The following is a 21538-nucleotide window of genomic DNA, read 5'->3' on the forward strand; positions in this document are numbered from 1 at the left end:
CGTGAAAGTGGGACAGTTCAGTATGCTGTAAGTTTTTATGTGCAACTAACTACAGAAGTGGTTAAAGAGGCTCAGTCTGTGCCAATCACAAGCACATTTTGGGAATTTTTTTCCCCTTTCTCAGAGGGGGAAATTGTAGCTTCTCCATAATGCATGCAAGTCTCCTTTTCCAGGGCACACAGCATCAGCCCTAGGATAATTTTGGGGTTGAATTGAACTGAGTCAGTTTGTGTTAGAACAGAATTTAGCCATCAAATCTACACTTTCCATGATGTAAATGAAAATAACTTCTCTCCCATGATGATGTCAATTAAGTATGGTAAATCTTCATGAGGTTATGAGCATCCATAAAAACTGAAAGGGAGCTGGCATTAAGGGCTGCTGGGTGAACTGAGCTATCAAGCACTGGCTGTTTACAAGCCCTTCTCCTACTGCGGGGTGAAATGATGGAAACATTTTTAAAGCTTGAACACTGATATCAATATGTTTCTTTAAATTATTAGTATCACTGTAGCATCTTTAATTTAATAACTGCTCATTAGATAAAATGTCTCATTCTTTTTAGAGACTTAGAAGCAATGAATAAAATTCTGCTTCACAGAACAGCCTTTGTCAGTAATTTAGATCAGATGAGTGTTTTCTTATGGTATTCTTTTCAGCATCTTCACAGATTTGACAACACATCAGGATGGATTAATATTCCACCTAAAAGCAAGTACTTGCTTTCTGCCCAGTGCAATTTGCTGGAACCTTTCCGTTTTTCTCTTTCACACCTAAGAGGTAGTAAATCATTATGATTAGTCTAGGCCAAGAAGCAAGATTTTTCAGAGCTTCAATTGTTCTTGTACTTTCTTTGGCTTAGGATTCCTTTTTGGTTTAGAAATAAGCTTAATGCAATGAAGTTTGCTTGTTTTCTTAAAGGAGCAATGACCAGAAAAAAAAAACATCTTCCAGCGCTGAAGGGTTTTGGAAGAAAATTCTGCTTTGCCCATGAGCAATTTAAACTGTGTCCTCTGGACTGTTGCACTGCTTTAAAAGTATTTCCTGTGGGAACTGCCAGTAGTGATTAGTACAAGCAAATTATCTTGATTTTTTTTCCCTCCGTTTTAGTTTGGTCTAAATTGAAATTATCAAAAGCTAATGTTCAAAGTTAATCTGATCTATTTATCAGTATAGTCTGTGGAGAAGGGATTCCAGGGGCTTCAGAAAAAAGACAGAATGCTGGCAATTAATCATACTTAACCAGTAGGCTCTTACTTTTATGACTGGATTCCACATTTCCTTTGGAAAAAGAGGGACAATCCAAACAAAACCCAAAAACATAGAGCACTTCTGCCATATTCCTCTCCAAAATATTTGGTCCTCAGGAGCATCCGTGGTATTTGAAATATTTTGAATATTTAGGTTAACCAAGATTCAAGAATGTAGAAGAGTTCACAATGTTACCATTAAAATCCTTGAGGTCACAAAAGTCTGATTGCTTATGAGTTTGTTGAAAAACTTAGGACACACAGTGGAATTTCTATTGTGCATATAAGCCCTAAGTTGCAAAAGAAGACTTCTTTTAATCCTAGTCTTCACAGTTGGCTTTAGAATTTTTTGCATGAAAAAGGAATAAAAAGAGGAAAAATAATTTGTTTATGAGGCACAGTTCTTTAGAGGAAGTTAAGTTGTTGAGCAGGTCTAAGTTGTATCGATATACAGTAATCTATTATGTGGATGAAAGAAAAAAGAGGACACTTATTTAAAAGGAGCCTTTCCTATTGGTACTTGAATCACTTAAGCAGCTAGAAAGTATGGGAGGAAAATATTTAGTAAATCACAAGTAGCAAAACTAATCAATAAAATTTTCCTATAAAAATTTATATCCTGCGATCTTTGAGACCCACATTGATTCTGAATGCAGAAGAATTATGTGATTAGGAGTATTTTCTGAAATAAATATAAATCACTCTATCCTGTGTATTCTGTTCTGAAGAACAGCCTGGATCAAAAGGAAAAAAGAGAAGATTAGTTACATGAAAGAGTTGTTTGAATGTGTGTATCATTCAACTATAGAAAGAAATTGCATTGAGGTCACAGAAGGATTGTTACTGAAAATTTCTGTGTATGAAGATGGACGAGAAACACCTTTAATCACATCATGCCTCAGCTGTCAGAGGTTCAATAAGCTTTCTTCATGCTGAACTTGCGTTACTTCGTGTTGCCAACCATGATATTTCCTTTTTGAGCTCTCATATCAAATGTTGTGCTTATTTTTTAAAGCATAACTCCAAGTCAGTATTAATTTACTAATTGTGTGGTTCTATTGGTTATATTTAATGACTATACTAAGCACTTAACAATGAAAAAGTTGTTCTTTAGCCCACTGTTGTAATTGGTGATATGAGTGATCACATTCTCATGCACATGTTTTTAAAAATCATTCTTAGTTATGTCTGAAATAAAAATTTTAAAACAAACCAAAAAAGAATAGATCTGATACTAATGTTGCAATATAAACCTATTTGAGTTTTCTAATGCCCTCCAAGTTTTCATTGCTTTTAAAGGTATGATTTTTATATGGATTTTAATCTTGCTGAATATATCTGCATAATAATAACATGATAAAATTAAATTAAACCTCATTTAAAAAAAAAAAGTTTTTAAAGATGTGGTGGGGAATAGTTGTCATTTCTGGCTTTCTTGAAGGTCTAGAGCTATAAGAAACCCATTTTTCATTGTCATATCTTTTTTGATTGTCCCAGTTTCTTTTTTTTTTACCTTTGTCTTATTGGCCTGTTCTTGTCAGATGCCCTGTTTCTGAGGAATTTCAATTTACCACATTTTTTCCCTTTCTGCAGTCAGCCTTTCACACAGAGGAAGAAGCACTTCATGCCAGCCCCTGGCTGACTCTAGTGTTCCTCTGAACTCTCTTCATTCTGAAAAAGATCTCGTTGCCACCAATAAAAGGTTACTTACGTGCACACTGATACTGGATGAAGACAGTGGAGTTTCTTGGTGCTTGTAAACAGTGTTATACAATTTCTTTGGGGCTACAGAAAATGTGCCTGCCCATCGACTTTATAATATCAATGCACTCAGTTAAACAGTAGTCCTAGCTCAGAATGTGCTCTCTACAGTGGGGAATAACCCCCATTTCTCATTCCACACTGCCACATCCGTGTCTATCCCTATCACATGTGGCATGGATGTAGTAACAGCATCTTTGTAAGTGTTCAAGTCTGAGCTGAGAGAGAAATTGAGGTTTTTAACTGCCATTGAAATGCCTCCTGAGGATTTTTCAGAACCTAGTACTCTTTCCTTACATGCAAAAAATAAAAAAAAATAAAAATTAAAAAAAAAAAAAAAATTAGGCACACTGCACCTAAACAACAAATATGTCCTAATGGAGATGCAGAATTTTTATAATTTCATTTATGAGATTTATCTGTTTTGGCGGACATGGATTAGTGTGTTGAGAAAAGGTCTAAGCTGAATGTCTTACTAATTGACCTTAAAAAATAAATTATTTTTGTAGTGAGCTTGATTTAATTTTGTTTCTGTTATCCCCAAACCAATGGGTCAACTTCCCTGTCCTGTGAGTGTAAGCCTACCCTAGGCTTAAAAGAATGGCAGAACTTGCAGGAAAGGAAGCTGTCATTTGGTTTAAGAAATTGGAAAAAGTGGTCTGCATGACCTCAGATTACATTAGTCTTCAGTTTATTATTAATAAAAAGATAAAATGACATTGTTTTGTTAATATTACTGTCTCTTTAGCTTTAGGTAGAGTTTTTTCTTTGTTTTTGTTGATTATATTAACTTAGCTCCTCTTTATCAATTTTTTTTCTTGGTTCCTGCATTGAACATGGTTCAAATTCTCTGTTTAGGAATGTATTCATAGATGTACAGAACTGAGTTTTTGGTGGTGCTGATAAGAATTATGGGAGCTGGAAATGCACTTAAAGGTAACTTCATGTCTGAGAGTGACTCCAGGTCACCACAGTACATTGTTAAATGTAACTTGACAAATGACTGAGAGAGTGTTTTCAATTTTTATCTTTTCCTTCTAGTTTATCTGAGTAACCAATTGTATATGGCAGGCATCTGAGGTGCAGCAGAGAAACTGGAGCAATAATGTGTGTCAGCTGGTGCTTAATTAGATATTTCTACAATGGGGAATAGTAGTTTCCCTCAATTAATATGTTATATGGAAGGTAAAAAGTCATCTGACTTTTCAGGAAGGTAGTAAATAACTGAGCCAGTAGAGTTGCTCTTAAATGCTTTTGCTTCTTTTTTTTAACCTGGGACCCCAAAAAAGCAGCAAGGCTCCTAAATGTTCATCATTATAGCTGGAGATACTAACCCAAATGCAAATTGCTGTTTTCCTTACAGCTGAGCTTACAGCAATCTAGATGACAATTTCTACAAATGCTCCTTAAGATTAGGTCACCTGAATCCTTGTGGGACTATCTGGTGTGTTGCTATAGTGCCTCTCACCTGCTGCAGGAAGTCAGCAGTTGCAGGATGCTGCTGGGGAGCGCAGCTGTGGTCAGCAGGTGCCTCAGATAGACTGGCAGCATTTCTGAGCAGCAGCTATGCAGTTGATCAAACTCATGAGATTCATCAGTCATATTGCCTGCAAGATGCAACATCCTGCTCTTGACTGGCTGGACTTTTGTGACGTAGTTTTGAGTTATGGGGATTTTTTCATTGAAGAAAGATTACAGCATCTGTTTCAGAAAGGCAAATAAATATGAAGCCCCATTATAATATTTATATGTGGTGATATTTATGGGACTTTAAAGTCAATACTGTATATTGTGCAGAGCAGTTGCTGACTTGGACCACCATTTATTCAAAACACATACTGAAGCACAGCTGATCTACTCAACTTCTGCTTATGGTAGCATTACTTCAGTAAGTTGTGGGCTTAATCCTTTTTCCTACAATATTATAATGTTTCATGTAAAAAATGCACTTATGCTTGTCTGACTGAAGAGTTTTTGTTAAAATAATACTTGAAGCAAAAATTAGAATTCATCATGAAGTGAGTCTAGCTGAAGAAAATGAAAAAGCAGAATGATGGCATTTGTTCACTGTCATTCCTAGCACCATCAAACTGAGCTGCTCCTTTCTACTAGAGGTTCCATCTGACCTGTACATTTTCCGGTAGCTAGGGAATTAGGACAGAAGCTTTGTGTGAATCCTGTTCCTCCCTGTGCTGTGCAAGTAATAGGAGCCTTCCACCAAAGCACACTTTAATGGACAATTCTATTATCCATCACTGTGTAACAATGGAAATGTAATTGCCAGAATTTACATTTTGGCTAATTATTTCTGCTTTTAATTTAAATTAATTTCTAAGTTTTTGTTTTAATCTGGCAACAGGCCCAAGTCCTTGGTAACTGAACAGAAGTCTTCATGTATCATTAATTAACAGTTCTTCCTCTTTTCAATTTTTACTTCTCTTTTTTCCTGTTTACCTTTCCATTCTTAGGTGTTTGGGTTTTTTTAAACTAATTCTGTTACATCCTTTTGTCATCAATTTCTTATATTTTCTTCCTTTCTTTTTTTTTTTTTTTTGTTTACTGGGTTTCTAGTCCTGACACGTTTCTTTTACCAGTGCAAGAAGGTTTATCAATTTGCTACTAACTGTGTGTTTACGTGACTGACATATTGTGCCATGTCCATATTCAGTCAGATCCAGAGTCTGCTCAAAATGTTTTAGCTCATGGCACTGAGTTCACACAAGGTCTCATGTCGCAGACAAATTGCACATGCCTTCCAACCAATTTGGATAAACAAATACTCTGAGGAGAATCTGAGTTATCTTTTTTGTAGGATTTAATTTCTTTGACCTTCCAGAACCTCAGGCAATTGGATGTATAACTATTCTCCACTCTACTAAAGATAAATCTCTCTCTTTTCAAATATATATATGTACACACATGCGCACTTATTTATCTATAGCTAAATAAGGTCATAAAAAACCCAAAAAAATCTGGGATGTTTTAACTATTTCATTGACTTTGCAGATTGTTTTTAAGCTGTTTTTTAAACTTTAAAGGCAACACTGATAGTGAACGGTTCCAAATGGTAAAACAGAAAATCCCCTTCAAATATAACCGGCCTGTAGAGGAGTGGCTGCAGGAAAAAGGTAACAGTCATTAAAACTTTCATTTTAAACCCATTTGATTCTAAACTCTCATTTTTAAAGCCTGCAAATAAATGTTTCTTAAATGATAATCGCCTGCTGCATAAATGACTGTTTTAATTTTCATTATAATTTGTGTCAGCCTCCACCTGCCATATGTTGATAAATCATGCTATAATACATTGCTATTAAAATGCAGTTAAAGGGACGAAATTCTAAGCTTGCTATAATATTAATGACAAACAAGCAAAAATTCAGGAGATTATTTAAAAAAAAAAAGCCAAATGAAGAAGAGTGAAGAGCAACAACATGTATTATGGCAATTTAACCACTGCATGATTTTCCTACTTTAATTTGGGCTTGAGCTACATTTATATCTTTATTATTGAAGTTTTCTTCAAAGATTTTCAAATCTACTTGTTAAACCACTTCCTTTAAGTTGTTTGGTTTTTTTTCTCATGAGTCTGATTAGCCACTATGGCTATGTATTTCCTAATTGTATTAAGATAATTAAATGATTTTAAAAAATGTTGTAAAGAAAACATTTTTTAACATTTTCATTTAAATTACAGTGAGGGAGACAGAGAAAATGATTGTTCTGTTGCTTTTATGCTATGTCTGGAGTACAGTTTGAACACTCAAATGATACTTGTCTAAAATACGGATCAAGTTCTTAGTCCAAGGCAGTGCCTCTTAATTTTGTGGGCTTGCTTGGAGTAATTGGCCTCCATTCAAAAAAAAAACTTGTTAACATGAATAAGTCCAGATGGCTTGAGTGAAAGTTCTGCATACAGCCCATGACCTTTTGAAATGGGACTTGTGTCAGAACAGTAATTTTATTTTTTTTTTAAAGGAATTTGGAGAGGAAAAAAAACTTGGATCTAGAACTCATTTTAAAGCCTGTTGAAGGTAACAGAATAAGTTGTTGATTTCAGTAGGGCTGGAACTAGGCTTTTGGTAACACAGTGGAGTTCAGGAAGATCTTCCTCCATTACTAAATGTGGTATTGACCAAAAAAAAAGGCACTGTAACTAACTCTTTGCCTTGAAATCTAGACAGCAGAACACAATCTTCTCTTGTTTCCATTTATGAAATTACTGCTAATAAAAGGGGTGACCTTTGAACTCAGATCTTGCATTTTCTGTGCTGATTTAGACTATGGTTGTTAATGCATTTTCCAGGAAGGAAAACCAATCTCTTGTAGGACTGGAAAAATATAATTTATGTTCTGTTTCAAATTTCTATCCTCAGCTGAATTAACAAATTGCTTTATCCAGTATGAATTAAGGTCAGGAAGCATGTGGCTAAATCCAGTCCAAATATTTTCATGTGGAGGACCTGATCCTGCAAAGTGTTGTGCACACTCAGTTCCTGTTAACTTCAACGAGAGCTGGCAGTGTTGCTCACTTTTCAGGTTTGGTGTACAAAGGTGTAATGTTTAAAACTAGAGCTAAAGTATTAATGAAAGTAAGGCAAAAATATTTGTGTAATGCAAATAGAATTTATTTTTTTTTTACCAACAGTATATCATAAACAGTTAATTCAGCTAAACTGTAAATAAATTTTAAGATAACAATAAACAGAAAATGCTTATTGAGTCTCAGTGGTTTGCCCTATTAATTTACATGATCAAACTAAAGTAGATAAATAGAGTTTAACACTAAAAAGAGAATAATTTTGGTAAGTCTGAATTGCTAAAGTCCCTTTAACACTAAAGACAATGATTGCCTCAATTTTGTTAAAACAGATGCATGTCTAATTCCTTGATGCAATTCATGTGCTTGAGAAACCCATCTTTTTTTTCTTTTGGTTTGGTTGTGGGTTCGTTGATTTTTTGTTTGGTTTTTTTTTTTTCCCTTTTGGTTTTCCACAAAATCTTTTACTTTATGTCACAGCTTCTAAAAGTTTGAGCTTAAAAGCATGCCAAGACACTTTCATTTGTAATCCATCCTGAAGTTTTGAACTGAAGTCTTCCTTTTGTGGATATTGATGCTTTGTTAAAAGACAATCACACATGCACTGTAGTTTGAAAGAGAATATTTAAGTCTTCAGGCACTTTCAAGGCACTGGATGTGGTTAGCTAGAAGGATAGAGCTATGTTTCTACTAAAGTGAAAGGAAATTCAGTGTCCTTCCACTATTTGTCAGGGAATAACATTGTGCAGTGTAACACCTGAGACAATATAACTTGATTCCTTCTTTCCAAAGTAGACAGACATTTTCAGCAACTTAAATATCACTCAAATTTTAAAAAAATACATAAGAATGAGTAATTTGTGTGGCTGATTACCAGCCTGCTCATCCATCTAACAATTAATGTAACATGGAAACCTTATGTCAGAAGACTTTATAAAGATGGTGAGTGAAAGGGTAGCTTCCTATCAAAATGAACCAAGACAAACTGATGGATGGAGGAACAGATTTATCAAAGAGTCAGCATATTGAATATCTGTCTTGCCCATGTGAGTTCTTGGCTTGGGTGAGGTAAGATGAAATGCTTTTTGATTGACATTTTTGACTGCTATAGACTTGGTCTTCCTTTGGCACTGCTATGTTATTCATAATAATGAAATAGTTCATTCTTGGAAAACAAATATAACACATTATCTTTCTGCATTGGCTTCACTATTGGCTTTGAAGGGCTTTTAAATTCTATAAATTAGTTTAAAATAATTTTAAGAGCCCAGGTTTACAGTCTTGAATTGCATGAGTAATAAGCAAAATATTAAATGCTATTAACTTCACTGAGATTATGTATGTTAATATAAAAAGAAGTATTAGAATTAAATTGTTCAATTTCAGTAGTCATAAATCCAGGAGATTTCCTTAGCAGAATACTTGGTGTCTTCTAAGGCACAGATGTTACCTGTTCTGCAATTGGACGAGCTAATAAAGACCCAGAAGCATCTCATCAAAAGGATTGATCCCAGAAGTCCTTAATTATTCAAATCTCTCTTACCTGTAAAGTCTCCTTGATGCAAGTGACTGTACTTTGAAGCAAGAACTATTAGTATGAATTAGGATTTGCAAAATCAGGCCCAAAATCTCTTCTAGTGCTACAGAAAAGTTACACTGCAGATTTCTCTGTGGTATTTTTAATTAGAATTCAGTTTTCCAAATGAAGAAGTCAATGAGAGAGCAAAGATACAAGAGCCCAAACTATTCAGAATACTTACAAAACACGTCATAATTTTTCTTTGGTATGACACTAATATAGCAGTAGGAAGAATTCTCTGTGGGAAAAAAAAAAGGACTGCAGAATTGAATTACACACCTAGTAGAATTTACTAATGTAAATAGATCCACAATAAAATTCAGTAGCCAAATAAATTTTACTTAGGGTAAGTAAGGCTTCGGCTGAATTCCTTTGAAAGAATGATCAGAAGAGACATATGGTGGCAGAATGAAGTGTATATTCTCTCCTAATATTTTTTCTCATTCCATATTCATTTCCCTGGAGTCTCTATCCTGTGTACACCATCTTAGAGCAAAGAATGAGGAATTGCAGGTAGTAGGTGACTGCAACAAGTGATTGCTCTTTTAGCAAACAAATTTTTAGTGTGGTTTCCAGCATTAACCATATAGTGAACTGCATGGATCCTGGTCTGGAAAACCATTTAACAGTGAAGACTCCAAAATACACAATCAAAGTTCTGGGGTTGTTTTGTGGGTTTTTTTTTTGCTGGAATAGGGTCACCTCCTTGGTGTACACTTTCTTTCAGCATTAGAAGATGCAGATGAAGGCCCAGAATTGGAGACATGGTCTCTTTTTTTCAGGCTTAATATACTAACTCTTCATTCTTGCAAAAAATGCCAGAGAGATGACAGATGTTTAAAGCTATGCAATGAGCTTGGGTTAGAATAGTTGACATCCTGAGTTAAGTCAGTAATAATCCTCCAGTAAAAGTGAGAGAACCCCTCTCCTATCCTTGTTTGGGGAGCTCTCCTACCTAGAGCAGCAAAAAATTTTCCTTTCACATCACCTTCCACCTCCTTCCCTTTGGCAAAAGATGAAAAAAGATCCTAAATTAATTCAAGGAAGAAATGAATGGAAATTGGAAAACTGAACTGACAGTTATCTTCCATCTGTTTTCAGGGATAATATCTCAAGATTAATGAAATAAGTCCCTTTACTCTTAAGTCCCTTCTTTATTCATCTTACCTCTACTCTTTGGGACTCTTTTAATGAGTGAGGTGGAAGAAGGGAACAGTAGCAAGTGACTGACAGGCAGAGGCAGTGACAATACAGACAGAGCTGTAATGCTAGAGGGAGGGAACATATTCAGAGAAGGGAAAATGATGTAGTAAAGTTTTTACAGTATATCCCTTAGGAAATCCAAAGCACAACATGACAGAAAAGAAAAGCAAGCTCTGAGAACATGGTATGGGACAGGAGTTGGACCTTCTACAGTGCTATATCCTCTAATTCAGACAGGAGCTGGGCTGAGAAGGATGAATATCTTAACAGATATTGTTACTGGGTCCTATTCTTGTCGTAGACAAGAGTAAATGCCCAATTTACATTCTGAGGATGTGTGGCTTCAGTGCATGTTTATTGATGTTCTAATAGAAATATGTTGCCTCTGGCAAGTTTAAAACCTCCTGAGATGCAGAATATCGCATCAGGTGTTTCAACACTTTCCAGGGGAAGGATAACCCCCCATTTTTATTTCTCATTTCTTCATCAATGCAGTTACTCCACCCTGATCAAGTCCTAATTTTCCATTTACAAATCTGAGAGTGAGGAGCACAAGGGATGTGCAGCCCACCTTCTCATGTCTATGTGTTACACCTCTCCATATACTGTTGCTTAGATAGCTAGGGCCCTCTTTGGGGACAGGAACTACTTTCAGATACATTTCTTCTCTTGTCCCCATTCTCTTCCCCATGGTCCATCCTGTCACCATAAGATGATGCTACACCGCATCACCACTTGACTTCGAGACCTGCCACGACGACCAAAATTGGTGAGCTCCCCCATGTATTTTGATCTACTCTAACCACTGGCTATGAAGGAATGAGCAGTGGATCATAGGCTGTGCTTTCCTACTGTGGCATTCTGCACCTCTCATCAGGCTGGACTAGACAGAAAGTGGCGAGTGAGAACTGGGGAGTGGGAATGGGATTGGAAAACATATTTCAAACTTCATAAAAATGGGAAAGCACAAGATATTTAAATAATGATTGACTTGATAACCCTTCTGAGCAATGTCCAGTCTGGTTGTCTGCTAATTCAGCAGATTTCAGGTGGCATGCCCCTAATCTTTTGAGGAAAAGTGAAATTATAGGCACTGCCTTTGCACTTCATGAAGCAATTTATTTCTTAACATGGTCAACCTAGTGCAGCCTGGGACATAAACAGTATTTATAGAGGAGTCCAGGCTGAATGTGATGTAAGTGTCCTGCAGAATTTGGTGAATTGGCAATTGTTACTAGATTTATTTTTAATAATTATATTTTTATTACATGTGACATTGGACCTCTTCTAACACTCAAGATGTGACCTTGACTAAACCACATAACCTGCCTACATTTGAATTTCATTGTCTGTAGGAGCAGAGGAAGGCATTCTGGGGCTTAACCATCTGAAGCACTGTTATCCTCACTATCTCAAAAGCTTTGCTCTTTCAGAGACATCAGAAACATTTGTGTTTGTTCTTTCTTGGGTTTAGGTTTGCAAGCCTTCACAACACAAAGTTTACAGGTGAAAGATCATGACTGATCCTGTCATAACACTCCTCAATTTTTCTATCACTTCATTTTTACCTGATGTTTTACTGGTTTTGAGCCAACCCTTGAAACCTTTGCATTATTAAATGTGGCTTTATGAGTTAATCCAGTGCTTTAACTGGTTCAAAAGGAGGTGTATGTATTAGCTAATGCTTGACAGATACTGCGGTCTGAACTGGTAGAAAAATAGACACATGCTGAAGTCCTATTTGTAGTTTAAAATTCATCCAGTCCAAAAAGAACGGGTTCCAATTTCTGAAATTCCTCCAGCGTTTTGATGTGTGAGTGGATGCTGGGGTATAAGGTTCAGTTTTAGGCATTCACACTTTCAGGCTAATCATCTTTATTAATGACTTTTAGGCACCACATTTCCATACTGTTTCTCTGCAGTCATAAACACTCCCAAGAATGAATCTACTTCTCCTTTATCCATCACTTTGGGCCAGGGCTCAATGTAGTATGCAAACTGAAGGAAATGTCTGTCAATAATGTTGTTCACCCCCTTCACTAGGACGACAGTTAACGATCTTCAACACCCAGGCGCAAATAGCCATAGGAGGGAAGGACAGAGGGCGTCTCTTCCAAGGCCAGCTCTCCGGTCTCTATTACAATGGCCTGAAAGTGCTGAACATGGCAGCAGAGAACAACCCCAACATTAAAATCAATGGAAGTGTCCGGCTCGTTGGGGAAGTCCCTTCCATCTTGGGAACAACACCCACTACATCGGTGCCACCGGAAATGTCAACTACAGTCATGGAAACCACAACCACGATGGCGACCACTACAACCCGAAAAAATCGTTCACCGCCCAGCATCCAGGTGAGTCAGTTAATCTTCTTCTTTTCCTTCAATTAATTCATCTTGCTGCTCATTTCTAAGGTCACAGGAGCTATGTACTCTGAATAATGCTCCATGTAACTCTTTATTTTAAAAATGCCGTTCTCCTGTGTTGGACACAGGACAAACAGCTGGCTGAATTGTTGTGCACATATGTGTAAGAATAGGAATGGATTTTGCTCCTGATCTAGTGCTGATTTGTGTGAGATTGTCACAATGTGAACACGAGCAAGGTTTTAACTATGTTTCAAAAGTTCCATATGTGGGGAAATGTATTCCGAAGAGATAGACATGGCTTAATGGGGGGTGGGTGTAAGGTTATTTATTATTATGACAGGATGAACTGCTGCAATAGTGAAGTTCATAATGAGGAGACAAGCAATGGAGCATTACTTCCAGTTGGAGTCATTTTTTATTTCCCTTTTATAGTCTTCCTGCAGAGAATTTTGAAGGAACACTATCAAGATCAGTTTCTTGCAATATTTATATGTTCCAACATAGAGCAGTTCCAATCTATTGGTTAAAAATCATTCCTAAATAAAAAAAATTAATTTCACGTTGTCTGACTTAATTGTGCCAAATTAGTTATTTCAACCCTTAAAAAACAGTGGTTTTGGAACCACTTCTGTGGCAGTCAGAATACGGTACTGATTAGAAATAAACACCTTCAATTGGCTCTCCTCTATGCAAAGAAAAGAATCATGTGAATAACCAATCTGAGCTGTGGATTATTTATTTCAGGAGTGTGCTATCATGTTATTGTCTTATCAACTAGAATGAAACATTTGTTTTGAAATCATTTGATTTGAAACCATTAGAGAGATGGAGCTACTGGAGAGACCCTAGCAAAAGGCCTCTAAAATGAGTAAGGGACTGGAGCATTTCTTTTGGAGAAAAGGCTCAGAGCTGGGACTGTTCATCCTGGAAAAGAGAAGGCTTAGGGGGGGTCTTAACTGTGTGTACAAATACCTGCAGGAAGAGTGTAAAGGTGAGGGTGGTGCCCAGTGGCAGGACCAAAGACAAGGGGCCCCAACTGAAACACAGGGCTTTCCCTCTAATCGTCGAGAAACATTTGTAACATGAGGGTAACTGAGTATGGGTGCAGGTTGCCCCAAAGGGTTGTGGCGTGTCCATGCTGTTAAATATTCAAAAGCCATCTCCACATAGTCCTGGACAGCTGACTCTGCACGAACCTACTTAAACAGAGGTTTGGACTAGATGACCTCCAAAGGTCCCTTCCAACCACGGCTGTTCTGTTATCCTGTGAGGTACATCTGGCTGCAGTGGAATTTACAACTATTGGAGTAATTGATTCCAAGCTGAGGTTTAACTGTGCCTACTTTGGTACTCTGTAAATCCAGATGGTAGCAGGATTGGGATTAATTGAGTTATTAGCCTCAAATGCCTGGTAGATGGTTTCGTAAAGTCTCAGCCTTTCCTCGAATGAGGGGAAATTATCCCAGGTTTGGCCACTGTTTGTCATAAACTTTGCGAGAATTACAGTTCCTTCTCCTCAGTGACGAGTTCTAATTTTAGAGGAAATATTTGTACAGTTGTGTTTCCAGAACTATAAAGTCTGTGGTTCTTATCCTGCCCTCTATAATTTTTAAGGGCAGCAGAGCTGTGTTTAGCTATACCAGCAGACAGAAAGGAGCACTGGACCTTTATGGGCTGGGTCAGGCTGGAAATGATGCTGGCTTGCCTGAAAAGGAACTCTTTCTGAAAGCTTCCTGCCTCGCCTACGTGGCAGTTCACTCAGCCTACAGAGACCACTGTGTGCTGAAAGAGCATCAAGAAGATTTAATAAAGTGTCAAAGCGCTTCTAAAAACATGGTTAGGGCAGCGATTTCCTGGATACACATGCACCACAACAAATGGCCTCATCTCAGCTGATATTAAAGCAATAACTCTTAGACACTTCATGCTACCCGCTGAAAGAAAAATAAAGGTCAATATGTAACGCCATTGCAACTTTCTGCATTTCAATATTGGCCCATTTTATTGCTGTCACAGCACAGATAGCTTGGCTTTCTTCCTTATTTTTGGTGGAATTTGATTCTGTCTGCTTAAGTTACAGTATCTGTGTGGTGAAAGTGAGAAAAAATTGTCTTTTCCTGTTTGGGCAGTATCTCCAGCCACAGTTTTTCAAGTGCCTAATGGTTATTTTATCTTGCTCGTGTTCAACATTACCATCGTCAAGCCTGCTTACAATTTTAGATCTAAGTGGTAGAAAAATCTAATAGAACAAGTTTACTCTTTGGGAAACATAAAATATAGATACCTAAGGCTATGAGAGGTACAAATACAGTTAGTTATTACCTCGTTCCAGCTTTCTCTTCTCTTTTCTGCTCAGAAATAAACAGTTTTTCTTCGCTTTCAAAGCTGTTTAAAGTTTAGCCTCTTCCAATTCTGATCAGCATGATTCAAGTACTTTTTGCTCAGTTCTTAGATTTGATCACAGGAATCTTTCAGCTTCCTGATACCATACAAATGGCAACAGCAGGTTATTTTTCCAATCCCACTGAGATTCTTTTGTTATCATGGTGCATTCCAAAAAGTTGTCAAAAAGTTAAGCTGGTGATGGTCTAACACAACTGTTTATCAAGTCAGTCAATGTTGTCTCATTTTTTCACATATTATCCATGTGATATATTGTTTTATGCTAAGATTGCAGACTCTTTGGGTTCAAAATGTACATTTTTATCCTGCACATGCACGTTACTTGGCACAGAACAGTTCTGGCCAATTGTAGAAATACCAAGCATGCTAACAAATAAAAGTGAAGCAAAATAGCATGAATTATGATATAGAATTACTATTCTTACTCTGTTAGGAGTAGCAGTACTACTTGTATTACTCATTTTCATATGTAACTACTCCTTTTGGAAATGCTTATTAACTTGTGCTAAGTCTGTAGTCACAAAGTGCTACAAAACCTAGGGGAATTTCAGAAGGACTTAGATTCACACATCACTTGTTAAGAAACTACTGAAGAGCATGGTAAGTGCAGAGATATCTTCTGTAACACACACCAAGACACCTCCTGCAGTTAGGTAGTCTGAGTACTGACAGAAGTATTATAGGGCACAGTTAGGATAAAACAGCTGGGAAAATGAAGAGGTTTAGAAATACACAGTACATGTTCAGACCAATGATATGCTTCAGCTTTTGAAGATCCCAGACATCATTTTGGACAAACAACCAAGATAAAGGGAATTGAGAGAAAAATATTGCTGGAAATACCCAGTGGCACTGAAATTAGCATTTAAAATGTCCATAAATTTATACTAAATTTCTGCAAGGCAGTAAAACTCAAATCAATGGAGGACAGCTAGGATTTGAGTGAGAAACAGTTGAAATATATGGCTGTATGCTATTCCGCTGGGAATGTTCCTGTGATTCAGAGAAGTAACAACAGCCGACCTTTTTTTGCTAGCTGACAATAAGGGAGAAAAAGAAGTTTCAACTTTTGTTTGTTTCAGTGAGTTGCAAATGGTGCTTGTGCTCCGCTGCCCCAAAAAGAAGCACTGATTTGACTTTCTCACACATGGTTTTGTCCTAGATTTAAGCACTGTCTGTTCAGGAGTGGCATGTGCTGTACTAATTTCTTGCTGCCTCTCAGGACCCTGACACATCAGATTTTCCTGTGCTAATAATATCCTCTCTGAGACTTCTGCTTTGCCACATTAGCCACAAAGGCCTTGAAGACAAGCTGCTAGCTTTTGTGTGTGGTACAGTAAGATGCCATGCAGACTGCTTCTGGATGAAAGTCACTGTGCTGAGCCACACTGCATTCTTGCAAGGCTGTCATGCTTCTCACAGGGTTACTTCATTAGTTAGAGGTCCTGGAATCCCACATGTCCCTGTTTGCTGATTTAAAGAACAACTTCAGATATTAATGAAGTACTTAAGGGTTTTTTTGGTTTTGGGAGACCTCTGTGAAAACAGGTTATAGGGACACTCATTCTTTTGTCTTCTGCTTCCATGGCAGCTGCTTGTGTGGTCAGAATTCTCTTTTATGAGTTGCTGTTCAAAGCTTTTTAGGCGACTCTCCATATGCTTTTATGTGGCACATTCTGTCTTCATTTACAGCTGGGTCATTCAGTTTTCAAACACTTTGTGCCAAGTTAATTACTAAAGATAGCCTAGAGATCGTTCATCGAGATGCACATCTTCCATTCAAAACACACTCAGTTCATCAAATCCAAGTGGAGAACCATGTAATCTTCTGGATGCCCTAGAACAGTTCCCTAATATGTCTGGCCTATGGCATGGATGGCTGAGGACCCAAGATCAAAACAGTTTTCTGTGAAAAAGACATCAGAACCTTTCTGAGTGGACAGATGGACTCATGCTCTCCCTGAGGAACCAAACTGTGTGCTCTGTTACATCTCCAGGGCATGCCTCAACTTCTTGAGATGTGGAAAATGACACTTGCCAAACTGTTCAAACTGTGGCTTGTAGGTGACAAGAATAAATTACTTGTGGATGTTTTCAGCTATGATCTTAGAGCCATAGAATGACAGTTCATAATTTATTATGTGCAGACTGATCTCTCTAGAGAGTAGAAGAGGGAATCTGCCCATTGTCTATGGAGAATCCAGCCCATTGGCATGGCTTAGAATAAGGTTCTCAACCTTTCTTTTTAACCATTAGGATTTTTCAGCCTTCTAACTGTGTTTTCTGTTGAGGGTTCAATAATCTTGATTAATGTCTTTCCATAACGTGCAGCTCCAGGCTAAATCCTTCCTTACAGTTTATATCACAAAGGAAAATAGCACAGAAGATTTGTCAGTCTAATTAGACTTTCACTGTCAGTAAGACAAATAAAATTGTCTCACCCTTGGTCTTGCCTAGGTACTTTCTTTTACACTCATAGATAATAATTTGGTAGGAAAAGAAATTGGCCTTTAATTTGGTTTTTCGTTCTTATAAGTCACTAGTGACATTTTCATCCCAAGACTGCAAAGATCTAATGAAAAAAGAGCTTTTGATGAGTCTCTGCTTTAAAGACTGACTTCAGTGGCTCATTGGCACAGCTGAGAATTACACAGTCTGGCTCATCCCTTTGTATCTGCTTCTTCCTCCGTTATTTTCTCTTAAAGAGACCAAAGCTCCAAACTTTAGCATGCTTCAGAGTAGAATCCCTTCTCCTATACTACACTCCTGCATTGCTGCAGTGACATTCACAAAATGGATTTACTTATTCACAGCCACATCTTTTCTGTAATCATTAAATGGTAACATGCTTTGAGCAGAGAAGGAAAGTGGGGTTTGGAAGCAAGAATCCAAATGCTGAAAATTTTCATGCAGAATATTGTTCATGTAGGTTACAGTTACTAATTTGATAATACCAAGTGACCTCTAAATACTTTACAAATATGTAATATAGAAATAGATTTAGTGCACACTGAAATGCAGAATCTTTGGTGTGTAACGTAGTAGCTACCTAAACAGAAACATGTATATGATATGATAATGTTCTGTATGGGACAGCACAAAAATATTCTCCAAATGAGTATTAGATGTGCAAATGGTATGGTGTGTTTAAATTATATTTATTGGTGTTGTATTCAGGATACTCAGATTACCTGTAAAGTTCATATAATCTAAAATAGAATCTTACATTTTCATGGTTTCATCCACTCTCTGCAGAAGACAGTTGTGCTGCACTTCTGAAAGTGCCATAGGGAACCAGTTTTCTGGAAGTGCCTTAAGTGAGCCACAAGTACAGTGCCCATTCAAAAGAAGAATATGATTTTGCTGTAATATTATTTTTCCAGCCAGTGTTTCCCAGTGCTGACAAGTACTGATGATGAAAGTAAACTCAACCCTGTATGTATAATATGCTAAGCACAATTACAGTAATAAAGAACATTGTGCTCATAAAACAGTTCATGCATATGCTGGGTGTATGCTGTCATTTGTTGACATTACCAGCAGTGAAATTGGAACATTTAACTTAGTAGCCATTGTTTGCTCCAAATGGAGATGTCTGTCTCATGACTCCAGGGGAGGGGCTTGACAAGTTGGCATATACCATGATTTCCCAAAATACAGCTTACACTAATTCTTTGGATAACGTGTTTTTATATAGTAGCATTAGCAAGTAGTCACTTCAGCCACTCCTCTGTGTGTTTTGTTAGGACCCAGGCTGCTGTTTTATTTCTTCAGTCTAATAGCTTACAGAAGGTCTGAGCTGGCTGATTCATTTCTAAAAGGGTTGAGATTGCATTCCCTTAATGTACAGGTCTGAGCAATCATTTGGGTCTTGCAGCAAAATCTCAGCTGGTGTATTTTACACATGTACCCGGTTCTTTTCTCCTGTCAGTTTTGGAAATGAAGATTTGGCCCCGTATCAAAGAGCAAGGGGATGGCAAAAGGGGGCAGGTGTAGCACTTTTCTAGAATTTCGGAATATTTTTAGATTTTCCTATAATACTTTGTTTTCTCTTGATCAAGAACTATTGAAATTTTTACTTGCCTTTAGGTGAACAAGCAGCACACCCTTTTCTTGAATAAAAGAATAGGAAGCTGAAATAACAGCTGTAGTAAGATGATACCTGCCTTCTTTAGGCAGGCAGGTTTACATTTCTCAGAAAGTAACATTAATAACATCAGTATGCACTTTTTTAACAGAGCACAGCATCCCTTTGCGCATTTAGACATGTCATTTACCCTGTAGGAAAGGATTCTTGAAAGTCACGTGAAAGGTTATTTTCAAAATCTGATTAATACAGGACTCAGGAACTAAAGCTATTCTAGTTGACCATACATTTGATCCCAAGCCAAATGAAAGAACAGGACAAGTGTGTTGTTCTAGAATGGTTGTGCAGCGACAAGATATGATGAAGGGATCCAATATTGCAAAAGCAACTACTTGGAAATAAATGGAGTAAAATCAATGGTTATGGCTCAAATATAGTTGGAGGATTGGCTCATGTTTTGTTATATCATATCTGTTCCTCTTGCTATTTATATACTTCAGGGAAATGCCTAGAAGCTGCAGACATTGCCAGAATGCTTCCTGAACATATATAGTTCCATTTTATTTATTTGGTTTGCGTTTGTGGTTGTTTTGGTCTTTCTTACAGAACTGGCAGAGAGGTGGGAATGTACTTCTTACCTTTCCTAGATCATTCATTTCAGTGAATGCACAGAAATTGGAAACACATCCGTGCTGTTGTGACAGACCTGCTTTCTGAAACCATCTAATTAATGCCTTGGATTTTCTGCAGAATGATGGTGTTGTTAGCTAACAGAAACAGAAGGATTTCTGCTAGTTTCTTTTTCATCTGTGGAATGAGTTGTCACTGATTTGCAAGATATGTCTGTCATGGTACGGCTCGTAAAAGTAGTGATTAACAAGACAGGCTATACAACCACCAATTCTTTACCTCCTCCCTTAGATGGCATATGAGTAGGTGGGATGTTGTTCATTTTGATTGCAAAATTACTTCTATTATATTCTGAAAGATAAGAATGTGTTTCCACAAAATTTCCAAGGAAAAATAAAGCCAAAGGAGTGAGAAACTGGATTTCAGTTCTTCTAGTATTGCACAGGATATAAATGCTTTTTCTTGCAGTGAATTTTTGGGGGAAAAGTTGTTATTGGGTATTTGGTATTTGTATTTGCATATAAAATATGTTGGCTTCTCACCTTTAAAATTACTTATAAAGGGATCCTTTTCCCCTAGTAATTAGTTCTAGAGTTTTCAACTGGTGCTGTATTGCCCATTTTAGTGCATCTCAGATTAGGTGTTCTAAGGAAATTGATTTGTGTGTAAGGACAATTCCCAGGGAATGACATTAGTTTTTCAGAGGGCATGAATGAGAGAGTAGGAAATGTTGAAAATGCTCTTGTAGCTAAATGTATCAAAGTGGGTACAGAAAGGATGAATGCTGCGGGGCAGATGGCAACCAAGATTCAAAGGATGAGTTACATCTCTCTCACAAAGATATGGGAAAGAACCAGCATGAATTAAAGATGGAGAGTGACCTGGCCAGAACTGGTAGGCTGGTTGTTCTAGGAACTCTATTTTGGAGAAGCAAATGTTTTAGGAAAAGATGAACTCGTACTATATGGCCTAGTAACCACTCTTCTACTTTTAATCTTTCCACACTCCATGTTCCCTAAGGATAATTTATTTAAATATCATAATATATGAAATATCCTGAGGATATTTTATTTTTGCCAAACTGGCTGAGACTCACCTCAGTAGGAGTGCTGGAAGTGAGATCTGAGGATCCATGGATTCTTCCATTGCAGTTCGAAGTCAGGCAGAGCTGGGATCACTCACTTGTACTAAGATCATTTTAAATGCACCTCTTCTTCTCACTTGCAACAGTTCTTTTCTCATAACTGTTTCAAAGAAAGAAAACTCAGTGTAAAAATAGTCAGGTCAGGTAAGGACAAAAAATACTATATGTTGTGTTCTTCTAACACTCAAGCAATAGCCTTGGTGTCCAGGCCATACACAGAGATTTGCAGAAATAGCTTGAATTTAACTTGGTCATAATATCTCTTTTTTTTTCCTGAAAAATGACCTCCAATGAAAGTATAAGGACATGAATGATTTTAATCTGTGGTAACAATGGAGAACCAGTCTTGACTGCCTCCAACAGCATAAATATATAAAATGACAGATTATCCTGCAGCCTCCCTCCCTCCTGCCTGAACACACACATACATTCTCAGTAACACAGCAAAATTCAAATTGGACTTTATCTTTTATCTCTTGTCCCAGTGATTAATGCTGCTCTTGCTAGGAGGATAATCAGACGAGGGGAAATATGGAGAAAGAAATATGTATTTCTTAGACTATTGTTATCAGTGT

The 21538-nt window shown here is 37.2% G+C and overlaps 1 protein-coding gene across 8 annotated transcripts in view; it reads left to right on the forward strand.

Moving 5' to 3' along the window:
- Positions 1-21538, forward strand: part of NRXN3 (neurexin 3) — a 972437-nt gene that overhangs the window by 855445 nt on the left and 95454 nt on the right. For 3 of the 8 annotated variants that reach the window (XM_086893499.1, XM_086893501.1, XM_086893502.1), the window contains 2 exons: positions 6050-6139; positions 12377-12684. In XM_086893499.1, coding sequence (XP_086749625.1) covers positions 6050-6139; positions 12377-12684 — 398 coding nt within the window. Of the gene's footprint in view, positions 1-6049; positions 6140-11045; positions 11103-12376; positions 12685-21538 lie in introns of all 8 variants that reach the window. The other 5 variants (XM_086893500.1, XM_086893503.1, XM_086893504.1 and 2 more) reach the window with 2 other exon arrangements.

This window comes from Cyanistes caeruleus, chromosome 6, assembly GCF_971803275.1.
Source record: "Cyanistes caeruleus chromosome 6, bCyaCae1.hap1.1, whole genome shotgun sequence".
Lineage (NCBI taxonomy): Eukaryota > Metazoa > Chordata > Aves > Passeriformes > Paridae > Cyanistes > Cyanistes caeruleus.